The sequence below is a fragment of the Kryptolebias marmoratus genome, linkage group LG17 (assembly GCF_001649575.2).
Source record: "Kryptolebias marmoratus isolate JLee-2015 linkage group LG17, ASM164957v2, whole genome shotgun sequence".
In the NCBI taxonomy this organism is placed as follows: Eukaryota; Metazoa; Chordata; class Actinopteri; order Cyprinodontiformes; family Rivulidae; genus Kryptolebias; species Kryptolebias marmoratus.
Window position 1 is genome coordinate 26,104,984 of NC_051446.1, and position 17,967 is coordinate 26,122,950.

At 40.2% G+C, this 17,967-nt stretch overlaps 3 protein-coding genes across 8 annotated transcripts in view; 1 reads left to right on the forward strand and 2 right to left on the reverse strand.

The window, feature by feature from the left end:
• The window catches only part of LOC108245579, a 19,740-nt gene extending 11,648 nt beyond the window's left edge, over window positions 1–8,092 (forward strand). For 2 of the 6 annotated variants that reach the window (XM_025009664.2, XM_025009661.2), the window contains 6 exons: window positions 738–1,064; window positions 1,747–2,070; window positions 2,608–2,922; window positions 4,260–4,583; window positions 4,829–4,877; window positions 5,545–8,075. In XM_025009664.2, the coding sequence (XP_024865432.1) occupies window positions 738–1,064; window positions 1,747–2,070; window positions 2,608–2,922; window positions 4,260–4,583; window positions 4,829–4,848 (1,310 nt within the window). In that variant the 3' untranslated portion in view covers window positions 4,849–4,877; window positions 5,545–8,075. Of the gene's footprint in view, window positions 1–737; window positions 1,065–1,746; window positions 2,071–2,607; window positions 2,923–3,104; window positions 3,340–4,259; window positions 4,584–4,828; window positions 4,878–5,544 lie in introns of those variants that run through there. The other 4 variants (XR_003039938.2, XM_025009662.2, XM_025009666.2 and 1 more) reach the window with 4 other exon arrangements.
• LOC108245583 (oocyte zinc finger protein XlCOF6) lies at window positions 6,096–13,258 on the reverse strand. The gene is made up of 3 exons (XM_017432619.3): window positions 12,916–13,258; window positions 11,195–11,307; window positions 6,096–10,169 (listed from the first exon to the last, which is right to left on the reverse strand). The coding sequence occupies exons 2-3, from the start codon at window positions 11,229–11,231 to the stop codon at window positions 7,582–7,584; spliced, it is 2,625 nt and encodes an 874-aa protein (XP_017288108.1). The 5' UTR covers window positions 11,232–11,307; window positions 12,916–13,258; the 3' UTR covers window positions 6,096–7,581.
• A 2,290-nt stretch (window positions 13,259–15,548) lies between these two features.
• Window positions 15,549–17,961, reverse strand: LOC108245599 (microfibril-associated glycoprotein 4-like). The gene is made up of 4 exons (XM_017432648.3): window positions 17,693–17,961; window positions 16,479–16,575; window positions 16,216–16,383; window positions 15,549–15,966 (listed from the first exon to the last, which is right to left on the reverse strand). Exons 1-4 carry the CDS (start codon window positions 17,747–17,749, stop codon window positions 15,725–15,727), a joined length of 564 nt encoding a protein of 187 aa, XP_017288137.2. The 5' UTR covers window positions 17,750–17,961; the 3' UTR covers window positions 15,549–15,724.
• Between the last annotated feature and the right edge of the window lie 6 nt (window positions 17,962–17,967).

The following is a 17,967-nucleotide window of genomic DNA, read 5'->3' on the forward strand; positions in this document are numbered from 1 at the left end:
CATTCAGCTGATCTGGATCCTTCAGCTGATCTGGATCCATTCAGCTGATCTGGATCATTCAGCTGATCTGGATCATTCAGCTGATCTGGATCCAAGCAGCTGATCTGGATCATTCAGCTGATCTGGATCATTCAGCTGATCTGGATCTTACTCCACAGTGAATCTTCTCTAAACTGACCTGTGTCCTTCTTTTTGTAATCCTGTAATTAGAGGATGTTCAGAGAATGTTGGGTTGGTTCTGATGACAGAAGAACAAATCAGACTCAGCAGATAATCTCCTCTTGAGATCTAAATATCAGGATTTATCAAACTAAACCAGCTGCTATGATGAAACAAAGGAGCTCAGAGCTGACTGCTGCAGGTAAAGAGAGATGATGAGAATCACTGAGGAATGTCTCATTGTCAGCATGTTAACGAGCAAACTGTCCAATCACTGATCAGATACTTTAATCAGATGTTCTTCAAAGAAACTGGAAACAAAAACTGTGAGCAGACAAACAAGCTTCATTAAATGTTTCAGCTCCCAGTCAAACAGCAACATTCAGCTGCTTCTAGTCAACAAACTGTCCCTGCAGGCTGCTGCTGATTGGACACACAGCAAAGACAACACTGTCTCTGTTCACTGGACAGATGGGACACATGTCACACAGCTTTCACCTTCATCCAGTCACAGAAAATGTTCTCAGAGCTGCTGTTGCTGTCTGTCCAGCTGATCTTCTTCTCTGTTGTCCTCTCAGTCCCACAGGTGGAGGTGGAGTCAGGGGCGGAGTCTGTCCTGCTGCCCTGCAGAACCACAGTTCACCTGCCTGAAGACGCTAAAGTGGAGTGGAGGGACAGAAAAAATGATAAGGTCCATGTGTTTGAGAACGGCTCTGATCAACCTGAAGACCAGGACCAGATCTACAGAAACAGAACAGAGATGAATGAAGGCCTGCTGAGAACTGGAGACCTCAGTCTGACTCTGAGACGCCCCACAGATGGAGACAGTCAGACCTTCACCTGCAGCGTCTACAGCAGGGAGGGAAACATCCTGATGAAGAAACAAGTTCAGCTGGAGGTCAAAGGTCAGTGTTTTAAATGTGAGACACCAACACACACTTTCTCCACAGATAAACAGGTTTTCAGCTGTTGGCAGATGTTCTGGTTCCAAATGAGGAACATCTGGATCCTCTCTGGAACTCTGTGACGATGAAAATAGAACAAAGTAGAATCAGAACTTTATTTTACTCCATCACCTGTTTCTGAAGGTGAAGGCTTAATGTTTATCTGTTCTGTCAGAAAAATATCTAATGAACTAGCAAATAATTGTTAATGAAACTTTCAGAAAGTCATAATTGGAACGTCTACAACTGACTAACATCTGGAGTCAAACCAATTCAAGATGGCTGCCACAACTTATCAAACTTTGCCAAGACAGTAATTGTCCCCATCTTCCAAATTCCAGATATTGAGGTAAAGTTTATGTGGTAGTAGCTGAGAGTCATCCTCAACACAAACTCTGATCATTACCACATCTCAAAACATGTCGCTGTGGCGGCCATCTTGAAATAAATCTGTGTCCTGAGAGGTGGCGGGTGATATGCATTCCTTCACATCACTATGAATGTTCCCACTTTAGTTCCTGTTTCTGTCAGCCTGGAAAAAGCTTCATGTTTGTTTCCGACTTTGGAATCAGTCAGTAAAGTGATGAAGACCTGCTGCTGCAGCTGTCTGTCCAGCTGATCTTCTTCTCTGTTCTTCTCTCAGTCCAACAGGTGGAGGTGAAGGAGGGGGCGGAGTCTGTCCTGCTACCCTTCAGAACAACACCTGAGCTGCCAGAAGAGGCTAGAGTTGTGTGGTGGGATCGTAAAGACAGGAAGGTCCATGTGTTTGAGAACGGCTCTGATCGACCTGAAGAACAGAACCGGTTCTACAGAAACAGAACAGAGATGAAGAAGAACCTGCTGAGAACTGGAGACCTCAGTCTGACTCTGAGACACCCCACAGATGGAGAAAAAGGAGAGTTTAGATGTTTAGTCTACAAAGATGGAACCATTCTGAGGATGAAGAAGGTTCACCTTAAAGTCGAAGGTTTGTTTGTTGTTTATTGTTGCTTTGTTTTTATTTCTCCTTATGTTCTTTGTCTTGTTTGGTTCAGGTTATGTTTTGTTTTTTGCTCTAAAGTTTCTTTTTTGTTTGTTTGTTTCTTTATTTTCAGGTTATTTTAGTTGTTTCTGTTGTTTTGTTTGTCTCATTTGCTCATGTTTATCTCAGGTGATTGTATTTGTCTCGTGCTAGTGGGCCTTGGTTGGTTTTTTTTCCTCTGGTTTCTGTCTGTTTGACATCATTTCCTCCTGTATGTGTCAGAGAATGAAGCACCACTCATGACGTATATTCTACAGACATGACACGGCGCTCTCAAGGCTCAGGACGATGTGCGGCGAAAACGACGTTATCTTGCTAAAGTAATCTTAGACTCTGTTATAAGAAGCCAATCAGTCGGTGCAGAAACCGGAGGCTCCACTCAGACCCAGCTGTCCTTCATGTGTCTCCGCTTTGGACTCAGTCAGTAAAGTGATAAAAACCTGCTGTCTGTCCAGCTGATCTTCTTCTCTGTTCTTCTCTCAGGCCAACAGGTGGTGGAGTCAGGGGCGGAGTCTGTCCTGCTGCCCTGCAGAACCACAGTTCACCTGTCTGAAGACGCTAAAGTGGAGTGGATGGACAGAGACAGGATAGTCCATGTGTTTGAGAACGGCTCTGATCGACCTGAAGAACAGAACTGGTTCTACAGAAACAGAACAACGATGAAGAAGAACCTGCTGAGAACTGGAGACCTCAGTCTGACTCTGAGACACCCCACAGTCAGTGAGATCTTCACCTGCAGTGTCTATAGCAGGGAGGGAAACATCCTGATGAAGAAACAAGTTCAGCTGGAGGTCAAAGGTCAGTGTTTTAAATCTGGGGGTGGGGGGTGGGGGGTGCAGGAGGTGTCTGTTTCTTTGATTTAATCATTAAACCAGACTGCTTTCATCTGACCCACAGGAGGGAAGAAAAAGGTCACAACTTTGTGCACAAAAAGCAACAAAATAGATATTAAGTAACATATATCCTATCTTTTTTCGCAGGAAATGTGATGTAAATTATACAATTTGTGAGGTTAGTACCTGGTTAAGTTGCATGGCTGGGTGTTCACACACAAAATTCAACTGTGAGGTGATGAAAATACAGTCTTGTTCTAAATGTTTAATTTTATTGAGAAATTGGAAATGTATATAACGGCTGATCAGCAGGTGGGGTGTAAGGGTGTAGGAAAGTCAGGGTGGACCAAGGCCATACAAGAATTTAAAAATGGATCCTAAAATGTTCAGGCAGCCAGTGGAGTGGAGGTAAACCAGGGAAATGTGCTCTTGTTTCCATGTTCCAGCAGACCATCAGAGGAACACGGGGGATTCTTTAATTGTCACATCTTATCGTCATTACAAATTCCACAAAAGATCCCAAAGTATCTTTGAAACTGGGTGTATTTAAACAGACAAAATACATTGGTGTGTATTGCATACTTCTGACCAGTTTGTGATTGGTCAGAAGTTTACATAACTCCCACATCATTTGCAGGAAACCAGCCCAGGCCGCCAGATCAGTCCGGCCCAGTAAAGACCCACTGTTTTCCAGGACCTGCCTTAACATTATTAACAACCTTTCTAACATATCCTTTCTAAGTACAGTTCTGGAAAGTTCTATGCTCTCTCAACACACAAACATAACTCTTGTCACCCTTCCTCTTCCATAATTGGTAAACTGCAGTCTGCAGCTGACTCTATGTCATAGAATACAATTCTCTTCCACAGTTACTGTCTCGAAGTGCTTTTTTAGAAGGACGGCTTTATTTTGGCCAGCTGCCTCAAATGATAAAAACTCCTTTTAAAGTCTGACCTGATCTGACTTTAATTTGAGCTCAGGATCCAGTTTGACCCCAGATTCCTCCACCGGTTGCTGTTCTGGGTCAAGGAACCTCAATCCACAGGAGAGGAACTGTAGTGCCTCCAAAAACCATTACTTCAGATTTGTTTGCATAAAAGTTCAAAAGTTAAACGCCACCCAGGCCTTGATGTCCTCAAGACACCTAAGAAGTGGACAGATAGAGGATGCATCTGTCTTTATAAGAGGGACAAAAATCTGAGATGACTTCTGTTGAGTTGGTGCTGTAAACAAAGTGAACTGAATTAGTAAAGTGATGAAGATCTGCTGCTGTCTGATCTTCTTCTCTGTTCTTCTCTCAGAACAACAGGTGGAGGTGGAGGAGGGGGCGGAGTCTGTCCTGCTGCCCTTCACAACAACACCTGACCTGCCAGGAGAGGCTAAAGTGGAGTGGAGGGACAGTAGAGGCAGAGAGGTCCATGTGTTAAAGAACGGCTCTGATCGACCTGAAGAACAGCTCCAGTGCTACAGAAACAGAACAAAGATGAATGAAGACCCGCTGAGAACTGGAGACCTCAGTCTGACTCTGAGACGCCCCACAGTCAAAGACAGAGGACAGTTCAGATGTGTAGTCTGGAAGAACAGAGACATCCTGAGATGGAAAACAGTTCAGCTCCAAGTCAAAGGTTTGTGTCTGTCTGTCTTCTTTGGAGACCTGACTCATGCACTGTTTTATTTAACTGATTGTGATATGTCATGATTTTATGTATATTTGTGTGTGAGTTAAATCTGAGTCTGTCTGTCTGTCTGCCTGTCTGCCTGCCTGTCTGATGTTTGGGTCTCATGAATGAAGGTGGAAACTGACAAATGCTACATTATAAGTTTGAGAAAGTTTAAATCTGAGAACTCCTGCATCTGTTTTACTCTCCAGTGGGAGGGGGCGGACAATAATCTGCATGTGAGACTCTACACCAGCACAGGTACACACACACACACATACATACACATGAACACAAACACACACACCCGGTGGCGTGGAGATGAACCAGGGAAATGTGCTCGTGTTTCCATGTTCCAGTTAAAAGTAGTGCAGCCGACCATCAGAGGAGCCACCACCCTCCACTTCAAGAGTCACACTAATCCAGACATGAGTTACTGTCTCTAAGTGCTTTTTTAGAAGGATGGCTTTACTTCGGCCAGCTGCCTCAAATAATAAAAACTCTGTACACTCCTATTGATCTACACTGATCAACACTGATCAACACTGATCAGTGTAGATAATCAGGTTTAACAGTTTAAACTAAAATCAAGAATTACATTTATTTGACATTTTGATTAGAAAGTTTCTGTGTGGATAAAAGAAATGTGTTTTTGTGACATTTTGTTTCTGGTTTGCTGTTTTGAATCGTTTTGTTTTTTTTTTAAATAACATATATTGTTAAAGGAACTGTACTTTAATGGAACCGTAAAAACAGAACGTTCCATCAGCTTCTGATTGTTCACAAATAAACAAAATCAAATTGAATGAGACTTTTTTTAAATCCAGGACAATAAAGTTCCTTCTGTTTACAAAAAGTCAAGTATTTTTCTAAGGCCTGAGTATTTTCACAGCAGTAATGGGTTTTTCTGTTGGGGTGTGTCTTACAGGACATCTGTCCTCAGTCTGATGCTTCGTGTCTCGGAGTGACGGAGACACTCTCTGACAGGATCACCCCCGCTGACAGAACCAACAGAGGCTATAAGAGTCTGATTTTAATCCATATTTCACCCTAAAAATGGTTCAAGCTGCCATGTTTGGGAGTCACTGTTTTCAGCACAACTTCACAACCATGCATTTCAAGTTGTTTTTTACTTTTGACCTCCTTTTTAACACAATAGAACTAAAATTACACATAAAAACATAAAATCTGAGTATTTCTTTTAATGTAAAAGCTACAAACATACTTAAAAAATGTTTTTACAACTTAGAATACAAATATAAACAGTAATATTCATAAACACATGATCTCAGTTGCAAAAGTATTGAGAAAGCTCCTGAAAGCTCAGATTTTATTGAAACTTTCAGAAAGTAGTTATTAGATGTACATCTATAACAGTCCACCAATTCCACCACAGCTAATTGACATTTGCCAACATAGAAATAGCCTTAACTTAAGTCATTTTTACAGATCATGAGTTCATGTGTTTTGTTTTTACCCAGGAGTCATTAACAAGACATCTCAAAATATCGTCAGACTGAAGAAGAGGAGAAGAAGAAAAAGAGTGGTCAGATATCTGCCAGTTTTTTACCAGAACCTTGTTGATGGAGACAAAGCCTGAGGTCCAGTTAAGACTTCCTGAGAGACATTGAATCAAATGTTAGTGGGGTAAATTATAAAAAAGCCCAAATTAATAAAACATTCATTCCTTGATGAGTGGATAGAACCTTCTGACTGCTGCTGGAAATAAACGCTTCACCTTTCAGCTCAGCGTCATCTTTATCTCCATAAACCGGACGGAAGAAAAGCTTCAGTGAAAGGATCTACTCAAATATTACAGACTTCTGAATAAAATACATTAAACAAAGCTCTGTTCACACATATTCCTGTAAGGTTTTTTTTTTATAGATTTGTCCTCCTAACTTTATAAAAAAGAGATTCTGTCTAATCAAATTTCAGTAAAAAAACATCTATTCATAAAAAAAGGTCAAACAAAAACAAAAGTGACACAATTACAAGACCCAAATGGTACACAACTGCTTTATTAACAATGCTTCCTGTAATAATAATTCTCTAAAGACTGCCAAAAACATATTTTTTAAATTAGCATAACATATCAGTTTACAATGGAATAAAGATTCTACTTTGTGGTTTTATTTGTAATATAAAATTCTTGTCTTAATACAAACAAAACTTTAGTCTTGGGATTGGAACAAAGTATAAATGATCCTAAATTAGAAGTTGTTGGTCTTGACCACAATTCATATCACTACAAAAGACTCAGAGGAGCACAGGCATTAAAATCTGACCTGATATGTACATGTACCTGTTTCTATACCTGGGAAAGTTTGGAAGCAGAGACTGAAGGCACAAAGCAGGATTTGTCAACAAATGTCACCTAAATGGCACATTCATAGTTTTCTTTTTCTGAAGTTAAAACTATAATCACCTTTGCATAAATGACACGAGAGGACCGTTGTAAAACAGTTAAAGCTTTGAGGACAAACCCATTTATTTTGATCAAACTTTCAGTCACTTTCTGTTCACAATTCATTTCTAAAATCCGCCGATGAAGGAACCACTAAGGTTGATGCCACCAGTTAGCATCTTACCCTTGTCTGAACCAGGGACACAAAGAGAGTGGACAGGTTTTATCCTCACTAATAAAATATAGCTACATGGACTAAAAAATGAACTTTAATAAATAGCTTATCTAGTCTAAAGTTGTTGTATGCTAAAAACCGTTGATTGTTTTTTGGATTTTTTTGTCTCTCAATAGATCAAATATATTATCAGGATAATCTGAGAGACAATTTAAACACCATCACATGTACTCCCACTACTTCACAGTGATAAATTAATGTTTTTACTTGTGTAAAAATAAATAAAGAGACCAATCAAGGCCAGGTAGGGGCCAGGGTGAGTTTGGACTTTTATTATACACTACAAAACACTTTACACAAAAGATAAAAACCAAAGCTTGTTTTCACGATGCAGTCGGGTCAGTTTCTACTACAGCAGGCTGATTTATTGGGTGACTCTTCAAGTGACTTGTTAATCTGTCTTTTCGCCTAAAACTTTTGCCACAAACACTACAACTGAATGGTTTTTCTCCTGTGTGAACTTTTTTGTGTTTCGAAAGAGTTGATCTGTCAGAAAACCTTTTGCCACAAATAAGGCAGACCTCAGATTTTTCTCCTGTGTGGATTTTCATATGAGTCTTAAATTGTGAACTTTGGCAAAATTTTTTGCCACAAATGCCACACCCAAAAGGTTTCTCTCCTGTGTGTGTTCTTGTGTGTAATCTAAGCTCTACTGGTCTGCGAAATGTTTTACCACATACATCACAACCAAAAGGTTTTTCTACTGTGTGGACTACCTTATGATTGGCAAGAGTTCCTGGGGCACTAAATCTTTTCCCACACTCATCACAAACATATGGTTTCTCTCTGGTGTGGATTCTCATGTGTATCTCAAGATTTGAGCTACAAGTAAAACTTTTACCACAAAAACTACAGTCAAAAAGTACCTCTCCAGTGTGTACTCTCATGTGAATCTTATGTGATTGCTTTCTGCGAAACCTTTTACCACAAACATCACAGCAAAATGGTTTTTCACCTGTGTGGACTATCATGTGATTTTTAAGAAGGTACTTCCGGGTAAATTTCTTTCCACAGTTCTCACAGCTAAATGGTTTTTCTCCAGTATGAATGCGCATGTGTGTCTTAAGATATGACCTAAAATGAAATCTTTTCCCACAATCACTACACGCAAAAGGTTTATCTCCTCGGTGGACTGTTATATGTTTGTTAAGATCTGATTTATGAAGAAATCTTTTCCCACAATCACTACAGATGAAGGGTCTATCTCCTTTGTGGACTTTTACATGTTTACTAAAATCTGACTTATGATGAAATCTTTTTCCACAATCCCCACAACTAAATGGTTTCTCTCCAGTGTGGGTTCTCATATGTATTTGGAGACATGACTTATTATAAAATCTTTTCCCACAATCGTCGCAGCTAAACAGTCTCTCTCCAGTGTGCATTCTCATGTGTGTTCGAAGAAGCGATTTAAGAATAAATCCTTTTCCACAATTCTCACAGTTAAAAGGTTTCTTTCCTGTATGAATATGCATATGGGCTTTCAGATACCATCGAAAATGAAATCTTTTCCCACAGTCACTACAGGCAAAGGGTTTGTCCCCGCTGTGGACTATCATGTGCTTATTAAAATCTGACTTGCGATGAAACCTTTTCCCACAATCCTCACAGCTAAATTGTTTCTCCTCAATGTGGGTTTTTGTGTGTCTCTGTAGACATGACTTTGTTTCAAAGCTTTTCCCACAATTAGCACAACTAACCATTTTCTCTACAGTGTGGATTTTCATGTGTGCTTTAAGGTTTGACTTCGTACTAAATCTTTGTCCACAATCCCCACAGCTAAATGGTTTCTCTCCAGTGTGACTTCTTATGTGTGTCTGAAGAAGTGATTTACAGGTAAATCCTTTTCCACAAGTCTCACAGCTAAATGGTTTCTCACCTGTATGAATACGCATGTGCATATTAAGACACCATCTAAAATCATATCTCTTCCCACAGTCACTACAGGCAAAAGGTTTATCACCTTTGTGGACTTTCATGTGTTTATTAAAATCTGACTTACGATGAAACCTTTTCCCACAATCCTCACAGCTAAATGGTTTCTCTCCAGTGTGGGTTCTCATGTGTGTCTGAAGACTTGACTTATTATCAAAACTTTTTTCACAATTATCACAGCTGAATGGTTTTTCTCCCATGTGGATTCTCATGTGTGACCTTAGATTTGATGTGCTATTAAATCTTTTCCCACATTCTTCACAGCTGAATCGTTTCTCTCCGGTGTGAACGCTCATGTGGGCCTTTAACTGCGAGCTTTGGATAAATCTTTTATCACAAACATCACAGCCAAACGGTTTCTCTCCTGTGTGCAGTTTCATGTGTGTTTTAAGACATAAATGTTGAGCAAATGTTTTACCACATTTTTCGCAGAGAAATGGCTTCTCTCCAGAATGAACATGCATGTGTCTCGTAAGAGACTGCTTGCGGTGAAATTGTTTCCCACACTCGTAGCAGCTGAAGGACTTTTTGGCAGCGGGACACTCTACACTGTAATTCACACCTGGCAAAGGTACAACAGGCAGCTTCAAACCATTCTCACAGTTTTCTGTTTCCAATCCAGAATCTGGGGGTTTTGGCCTGTAATCGTTATCACTCACATCAGTTTCAGAAGATCCAGAATCATAGTTATTATTAGGATCTAAGTTACTGGTTGATTCTTGTCTTTCCTCCCCATCAATCTCTATTTTCACCTGTTTCACTGAGCAGCTGGCCTGAGCTTCAGTTTCTCTGCTGCTTTCAGTTTTGATTTGGTGAAGCAGCGGGCACAGAGGCTTTTCTTCATCCTCTTCAGTCTTCACAGCTTCAGCGCTGAATGAGGACTGGAGATCTTCTTCTTCATCTTTGATCTGCGCGGTCTCTGAGTCCTGTTTGTTTAAAGCAGAACTCCGGAGAACCTCCTCTGTACCAGGCAGAACTGAAACACATGTGAACTGTGAATTTATGAACTATTTTACCCAACTTTCAGTAGATTTACTATTCTTTAACAAACAGCAAACAACGTGATGGTCTATTTGAATAATACAGGAATATATAAAAAAGACACATAAACAAATGTTAGATAAATCACAAGATTCTGTTCTTATTCAGAATATTTAATAAGCTTAACTTGAAATGATTCATCAAATAATAAACTGTAATAAGTTGTAGAAGATGAAATAATAAAATGAGGTTAAAATGAGGGGAAAAACATTTAAAAACAGCTTTATTCATTAATCAGTTAGGAGCAAGGTGTTTTAAAACCATGAAGAACTTAATAATGTACAGATATTTTGTTGGGTAAAAACATTTTGGAAAGTAGACGTGACCAATAAGAACGACCCAGGTCACACCATCTGTAAGCATCACTCTCCTAACTTTACTCCCTGAAATAATTCATGCTGGAAGCAACACTCAGACATTTTCCAGGGATGCAAACCTTAAACACCATGAAGAATATTTTATTTAAACTCTCTTCACAAGGATCGGTGCAGGAAGTCATTTCTGCTCACAAAAAGAACCTCAATGACTTCCTGCGTCAGGAGGGGAATTTTATCTGCTCGTTTCAGTTTTACTTTTACTGTGGTTAATAATAAACCACAGCAGTTTAAAAAGGTTTTCTGTTTAACCTGAGACCTGAACACTATGAAACTCTTCTTTAAAATTTGGTAAAACTTATATGTTACGATCAGTACCAGTTAGTGTTTATTCTAACCCTGGTTTTGTCTCCTGAATTTCCTTCCTGCTTGTTATAAATGAAGTGTTTTAAAGCACAGACTCTCACTCGGTCAGGATGTGAGAAAATTTACTTCAATTTGAGCAATAAGAGACTTATCAGCAAGAAAAACAAAAACTAATTCAGCTGTTTTTCAGCACTTTGGAGAACGTTCCACTCACTGAGATCTTTTTGACCCAGTTCTGATGCTGAAGCTGCAGGAACAGGAGGAACCAAATGAAACTCACCGGGGTCTTCTGAATGATGGTTTCTCCTTCCAGACATGTTTCTCCTCTTCACATTCAGACGGATCTGAAGGACTGTTTTTCTTCGGCTGCTTTTCTCTTACAGCCGAGTCAAACTGCAACAAATAAACGGACAGTTTATCTGCTGTAAACAGGAATAAATAAAAGCAGGGATGGAATAGATCTGATCCACTAGCAACACCGTATGGATTGAGTCTCTAAAGGGTGTCATTATTACCGATTTGACAAAAACTAAATCAAAATGCAGATAAACTGTGCGAAATAAACAAAGTCTAATCTTACTGCTGAAACTCACTGAGTGCAGATTTCTGATAAAAACTCGTTGAAGGTAAAAAGTTTACACACTGACACCTGCTGGACGAGTTTAGGAACTGCAGTTAATGTCTCAGTTTTACATCATTACGTCACAAAAAGCAGAGATTTTACCATCTACTCTACATCCTGAGGATGGGTAAATATTGTGCTTTTATTTTGAAATAAATAAATTCACAGCAAAGAAAAATTAGATTGAACTTCATGCATCAACAGAGTAGGAATAATTGACTCTCTAAGGTTTTAAAAACTGTTTTTGTATATATTTATACTTTCCATCTAATTGTATTTATGCTCATTAAAAAAATAAAATTACAGCACAAACTCTCACATTTTAGAATCTGGATGACAGAAAAATACTTCTACATCTACTGAAAGACTTTTTATTCTTAATTTAAAGCAAAATTCATTTAAAACTATGGTTGTGTTTTAAAGAATAAGATGCAATAAATCTCACACATGTCAAGAACTAATTTCCGGCATAATAATTTATTAAAATTCACAATAATCAATCATTAAATCTGTAAATGCAGATCAGGTTATCAGTTTCCTCTTTGTTAGGCAGCTGACGTTGGTTCCTACCTGCCAGGGAAATGCCCAAATAAACAAATAAATGACTAAAATCTAATTTATTGGCTGGTGGGATGGAATAACAGGAATTTGTATTGATCACAAATTGGAAAAGTTGCCCAGAATTTCATTTGTCTTCTAGTTGTTTCAGTCGTGGAAAACTTTAAACCTTTTCTGCAATAAAAGCTGCTTGAATTTCCCGAAGGAGCAAAAAAACAAACAGATTGTTGTTTATTTTTTTCCAAAAATCAACCGGTTTGATTCTTTTCCCACCAGGATAGATGTGGAGATGGTAATGATGATATAAAGACAACATCAAAAAATATCTGCTGAAAGTTTCATGGAGATAAAATGTAGAAATTATAACAAGACAACTTTTCACATTATCATTTAATGAAAACATTATTTATCCCCAAGCTCTGGATTTTAACAGGCTGGAGCTTTCTTCTTTTTATACCCAGAGTCATGATTTTGCATCATTTGAAAATCCTTTGAAAAGTCTTTCAGTTGAAATAAATTAATTTAACATAAACCTCCTTTTTTACTGTTTTTGTTAATCTGCTGGCAGTTTAACCTGTTTGACACACAGGAATAAAACTTCACATTGTGGACTGGTTGAAATAGCCTCTCAGTTCACTCCTCTGCTGTTCTGGGTAAACAAACAAATATAAAACAAATAGAAACAAAGATAAACACAGATAAACACAGAGAAACAGGAGTTTTGGTGCAGAAAAGTGGAGTTAGCATCCAGCTAACGGTGATGCTAACTCTGCTAACTGAGGCTTTTAACAGCTAAATCCGTAAATGTTGGTTTTAATGACCTGTCACGGAGAACATCTCTGAAGATTTGGGTCCCTCAGCAGAGGATGTTTATCTGGAAAAGGCCTCATCGATCATCCGGGCTCTTTGTTGTCGTTTCCTCGGTTCGCTTCTTCAACGAAGAAGATTCAGGTTCCGTCCGGTTTTCTTCAGCTAATATCATCAGCTGTTCGTGAAAACAAGTCTCCTACAACTGCTTACATCTGTAAATATTCCGCTGAGGGAAGTTTGGACAATGAAAAACTGATCCGGAGGCTCCAAACGGAGCTGGAGGATTCGCACGTCAGGGACGCCGCCATATTGGAGAGGGAGACGCGTCAGAACGGTCACGTGACCACACAGGATCTGTGGGGGGGATGATGATGATGATGATGATGATGATGTCCTCCTCCTCCTTGTGAAGTTTGTTTATTTGAGGTTGGCAAAAAGCTGAAGGTGTGCTCTGCCGCCACCTATTGGTCTGGAGTATAGCTCTTTATGAGTTATAACTTGTGTGTTTGGTCCCTGATCTATTTTGTTTAACTTTTCTTTGATCCTTCCAAACTCTCTCTTCATATATCATAAATGAAAACACACTCTGACATAAAAAGACATTAGCTCCTTCTGACCTGATCAGATCTCAGCCAGCGGAGGTGATGAGCAGCAGGTGGAGGTGGTGAGTGTAATCTCAGCAGGTGGAGGTGGTGAGTGTAATCTCAGCAGGTGGAGGTGGTGAGTGTAATCTCAGCAGGTGGAGGTGGTGAGTGTAATCTCAGCAGGTGGAATATAAAGTCAGCTGCAGCCTCAGCTCAGTCACAGCACAAAGCTTCTTCCTCCTGCTGAGTTCAGTCTGCTCCAGGTGTGCTGGTGACTCAGGGTTCAACATGATGCTTCAGGCTGTGTTCAGGTGAGTTTTCCTTCTTGGTCTGAAAGGTCTTGTGTTCTGTTCCTGGTTTTAATGAAGGTTTTCTCTCTAAACAGGACTTCCTGGATCTGTTTCCTGCTCTTCAGTATTGGAGCTTCTTTACCTCATAGAAAAGGTAAGTAGACCCTCAAACTAAAAACCTGGGGTTAGACATGCTTGTGGGAAATGGTAGCACTAGAACTGATTTTTACTCCGTCTATGAAACTGAACTTTCTGTGAGAAACAAAACCCATCAACTGTTTCTACTCTGTGGAGACTTGTCCTCCAGAAACTGAGGTCTGTTTCTCTTCTAGGACCAGTTCAGGCTGGCTCTGGTGTCGGCTCCGGCTCCAGCACCGGCTCTGGTTATGCTCGTGATTCTAGGTATGGAGGTGGGTCTTACTCCAGAGGTGGAGCTTATTCTCGCTACAGTCATGGATCTTCTGGCAGCTCTATGGATGCAGAACTTGCAAAGATGATTGCTGAACTGGTGGGCTTGGGGCCCAACCGTCCCTCCATCCAGTCTCACTGGCACGCTGACCACATCCCCCTGGGTATGATCCAGGCCGCCCCTGTGTACCCTTCATCCCACATCATCCATTCCAGCAGTGGCTACCAGCGAGTCCGGGACTCCCAGACTGACAACAAATACACCACGGATACTTTCAACGACATTCCTGTTCCTGGTGTCCCACAGGACCAACCAGGATCTGGATCTCAGTGGCCTCAGAAGACCCGCTGAGGCAAACCCTCAGTCTGAGTTGTTGACCAGCTTGTTGTGACTCTGGCCTCTTTAGGTCCTGCAGGTGGACTCTCTGAATAATAAAACCTTAAATAAACTCAGTTTTTCTGTGACTTAGAAGTTGACTTCATGTGGTGGGGGGGGAACGGACTCTACAGCTGAAGTTTGTCTGCCACACAATGCTGATTCAGCAACATGTCAGGATGGCCTGAAACTCTCTCACCAACTATGAAGGCTAGTTGGCCAAACTGTGGTGGCGCTTAAGCTCTTAATGCACTGCAGCTAACTCATGAGACTTCAAACTGCAAAATTTAAGTAGATTTTCAGTCAGATTAAACTTTGTTTCAGCTGCTGTTTACTGTAGGCACAGGATAACTTGTGGACCTGTTTTTAAGCTTCAGCTGCAGATTCAGATGATGACCTGAAAGTCTTGGTTCAATGACAGATTTGTCAAGGTCAGTGACGCAGAGTAGCTTAAAATTGACTTTCTGGAATTGCGCACTTGTTAGTGTTTTGAAAGGGGGGGGGGGGACTTGAGACTAAAAGTTAAACTCTTTGCTACTGAAAGATGCCACTTTGGTCTTAACTGCCTGGTTAAAAAAAACCTCAGGAACCTTGGATTTCAGAAAGTAATGTACATCTAGAACTGAATAACTTCAATGGGGTTCATTGGCAAGATGCTTATGGTGTGAATTACAGAGTGAGTCAAAATGTTTTTTTTTTGTCATCTTGTGTACAATCAACCCAATTTAAGATGGCTGCCACACCAAACTGTCTAAAACTCAGTTTTAAAGATGAGGTAAGTCAGTGTGGTAGCTGGGAGTAATTCACAACGTTTAAAACTTTGGCACAAGCTGGTGGGTGATATGCATTCCTTCTAGGAATGATAGTTTCATTTCATTGTTGCTTTTTCTAAAGACTCCAGAGACTTAATTTGATTTTTTTGACTCTAAAATCTGACATGCCAAAAGTCATAACTTTGCCACCTGTGAAATAAAAAGGTGAGTCAGTTAAAACCTTTTTGTGTATTTTTATTCACATTTACTCAAAGGGGAAAACAAAGAAACAACAAAAAATCCATAAATAAGACAAACTTCTGCACTAAACCCTTCTGCTCCTCATTCATCATCAGAACTTTTAGTATTAATTCTGATTCCAGAGATGAGGATGAGAATTAAACGTGATGTTACTGAACAGGACGGATCTTCATGCTAATGGCCTTCAGGGAGTATTCGTAGCCTTTCCAGTGGTACCAGTCCACTCCGACAGCACGGAAATTACTGTGCGCCCCCCAGAGGTAAGCTCCGTTCGGGTTTGCATAGTGACAGGTTTTATACCAGAACGCCCCCTGATAGGATCTGGCACAGCTGCCGTCAGAAACATCGAACGTGACGAACCTCTGCTCGCTGTGATACGTCAGAGAGTCTCCTGCAAGAAAACACACAAACAGAACATTTACAACTTTAATAAAAGCTCTAAGTTTGTAATTGTTAGCAGGTTCTAATAAACTAAAACTAGACAAACAGAGGAGAGAAAATCTTAATTAATTCAGTGTTGGAACATTGTCATCGTATGAAACAAATGATTGGGATTTTATTTAAAAAAATAATAATTTCAGGCTCAGTTAGTTTGGTCTGAAAAGGTTTTCTACTCTGATGTAAATCTGTATTTCCCCACCTGCCCCTCCATCAGTGAACCCAGATACTTTCAGTCTGTAGCCGTCAGATTCTGGTCCGATGGAGAACGAGGAGTACCGAGCGAACGACTTGTTTCCTTCGAAGTCCTCCATGTCCACCAGCAGCTCGTACTTTTTCCTCTGAGTGAGGTGGAACAGGCTCTCCAGACCTTCAAAACAATAAACATGTAGGAGCTGTCAGATCTGTCTGGTTCCATGTCTGTTTTGAAATCATGATTCTTCTTCGTTTGGATCCGTTTCTCACCGAGCCAGTACTCTCCAGCAGCGTTCCCGAAGCCCATCTTGTACTGATCCCAGGGCCTGTAGAAGTTCACCGAGCCGTCCATCCTCCTCTGGAAGACCTGAGGGGGACAGATCTCAGAGCACTCGTGTTTCCTCACAGAGGTTCGACCCATTCAGGAACCAGATGGTTCTGTTCCAAACCTCTGGGTCTCAGAAACATCTGATCCAGGCTGAGTGCAGGAATCCGATCTTTAACTGATCATTACCAAACTAATGAGAAATAATCAAATATTTTAAGCAGCTCTCTTGTTTGGATTCATTTGCAGCTTAAAGAGAATTTAAAAACCTTTTATTAGACAAATTTCAACAAATCATCCATCTGTAGCAGCTGGAGTTCACAGTGACGGCAGCCTGTGGCGTTTAGTTCATTTAGTTCAGACTGAAGGAACATTTATGTTCAGCAGAAGTGCTGTAAATCTGTAGAAATCTTCACAAGCTGCTTCAAAACTGGGATGTAGATGGAAAAACCTCCAAGTGTTGGTGATCTTAGTGAAACAGCAGGAAGCTGCGGGACGCGTCTTCAGCAGACCCTTCCTGCTCCAGTTCTTAGTGTTAATGACTCCAGTTCAGCTCCCACACACTTGGCATGACAAGGAAACCAGTTTGTAGATAAAATAAGTCTTTATATAAATGCAGGAACCAGGAGGTTCAGTCTGCAAACATCACTTCTCATTTTCACCAGATAAATCCAGAGGAACCTCCATCATTCTGACAGATCTGTGAGTAAAACACCAACTAACCAGAACACGAGTCTTTATTTCATCTGCTTTTATTACAAGGGACAAGTCTGGTCACAGTGTTCCACCAAATCAGACATTTTTCTTTAGTTAACATCACTGATGTGAACTCAGTGATTTAAACTGATTCTTAGAAAGTGTAAAGCATTAATTTGGGCTTTTCATCACATCAACTTTATTAGTTTTCAACATGAATTCAATAGTTTTTCTCACCAAGCAGTCCATCTTTAGGGTGTTTTATATTTTAGGTGTTTGAATAAAAAGCTTTTAAAGGTTCATTAATGTATAAATTCCTGCTCAGTGGAGGCACCAACCTTTAATATTTATTTACTGAAAGATATAATGGAGCAAATAATCTTTGTCTTGTTGAACCAGAAGTTCATCAGCATCTATCCAAACCTCAAACAGTTTACCTCCATGGAGTTAAAGAAATACTTACGGTCCACTGTCCTTGTAGTGAGTCCATGTCGCAGAACACCTGCAGAGAAACAAACATCTGCTCAGAAATGTTTCATCAGAACTTGATGAACAGAACCAGAGTCCGATCAGCTTCTGTTGAGATCAAGTTCAATCGTTTTCAGACCAAAATGACACCAACTTGTTGTTTTTTGTGATCATCGGTGTACTTTCTACTTGACTGTGGTGGTGAAATAAACACGCTGCGAGTTCTGCTTGTGGAACATTTAAACCGGATCAAAGGGAACGTGTTAAACA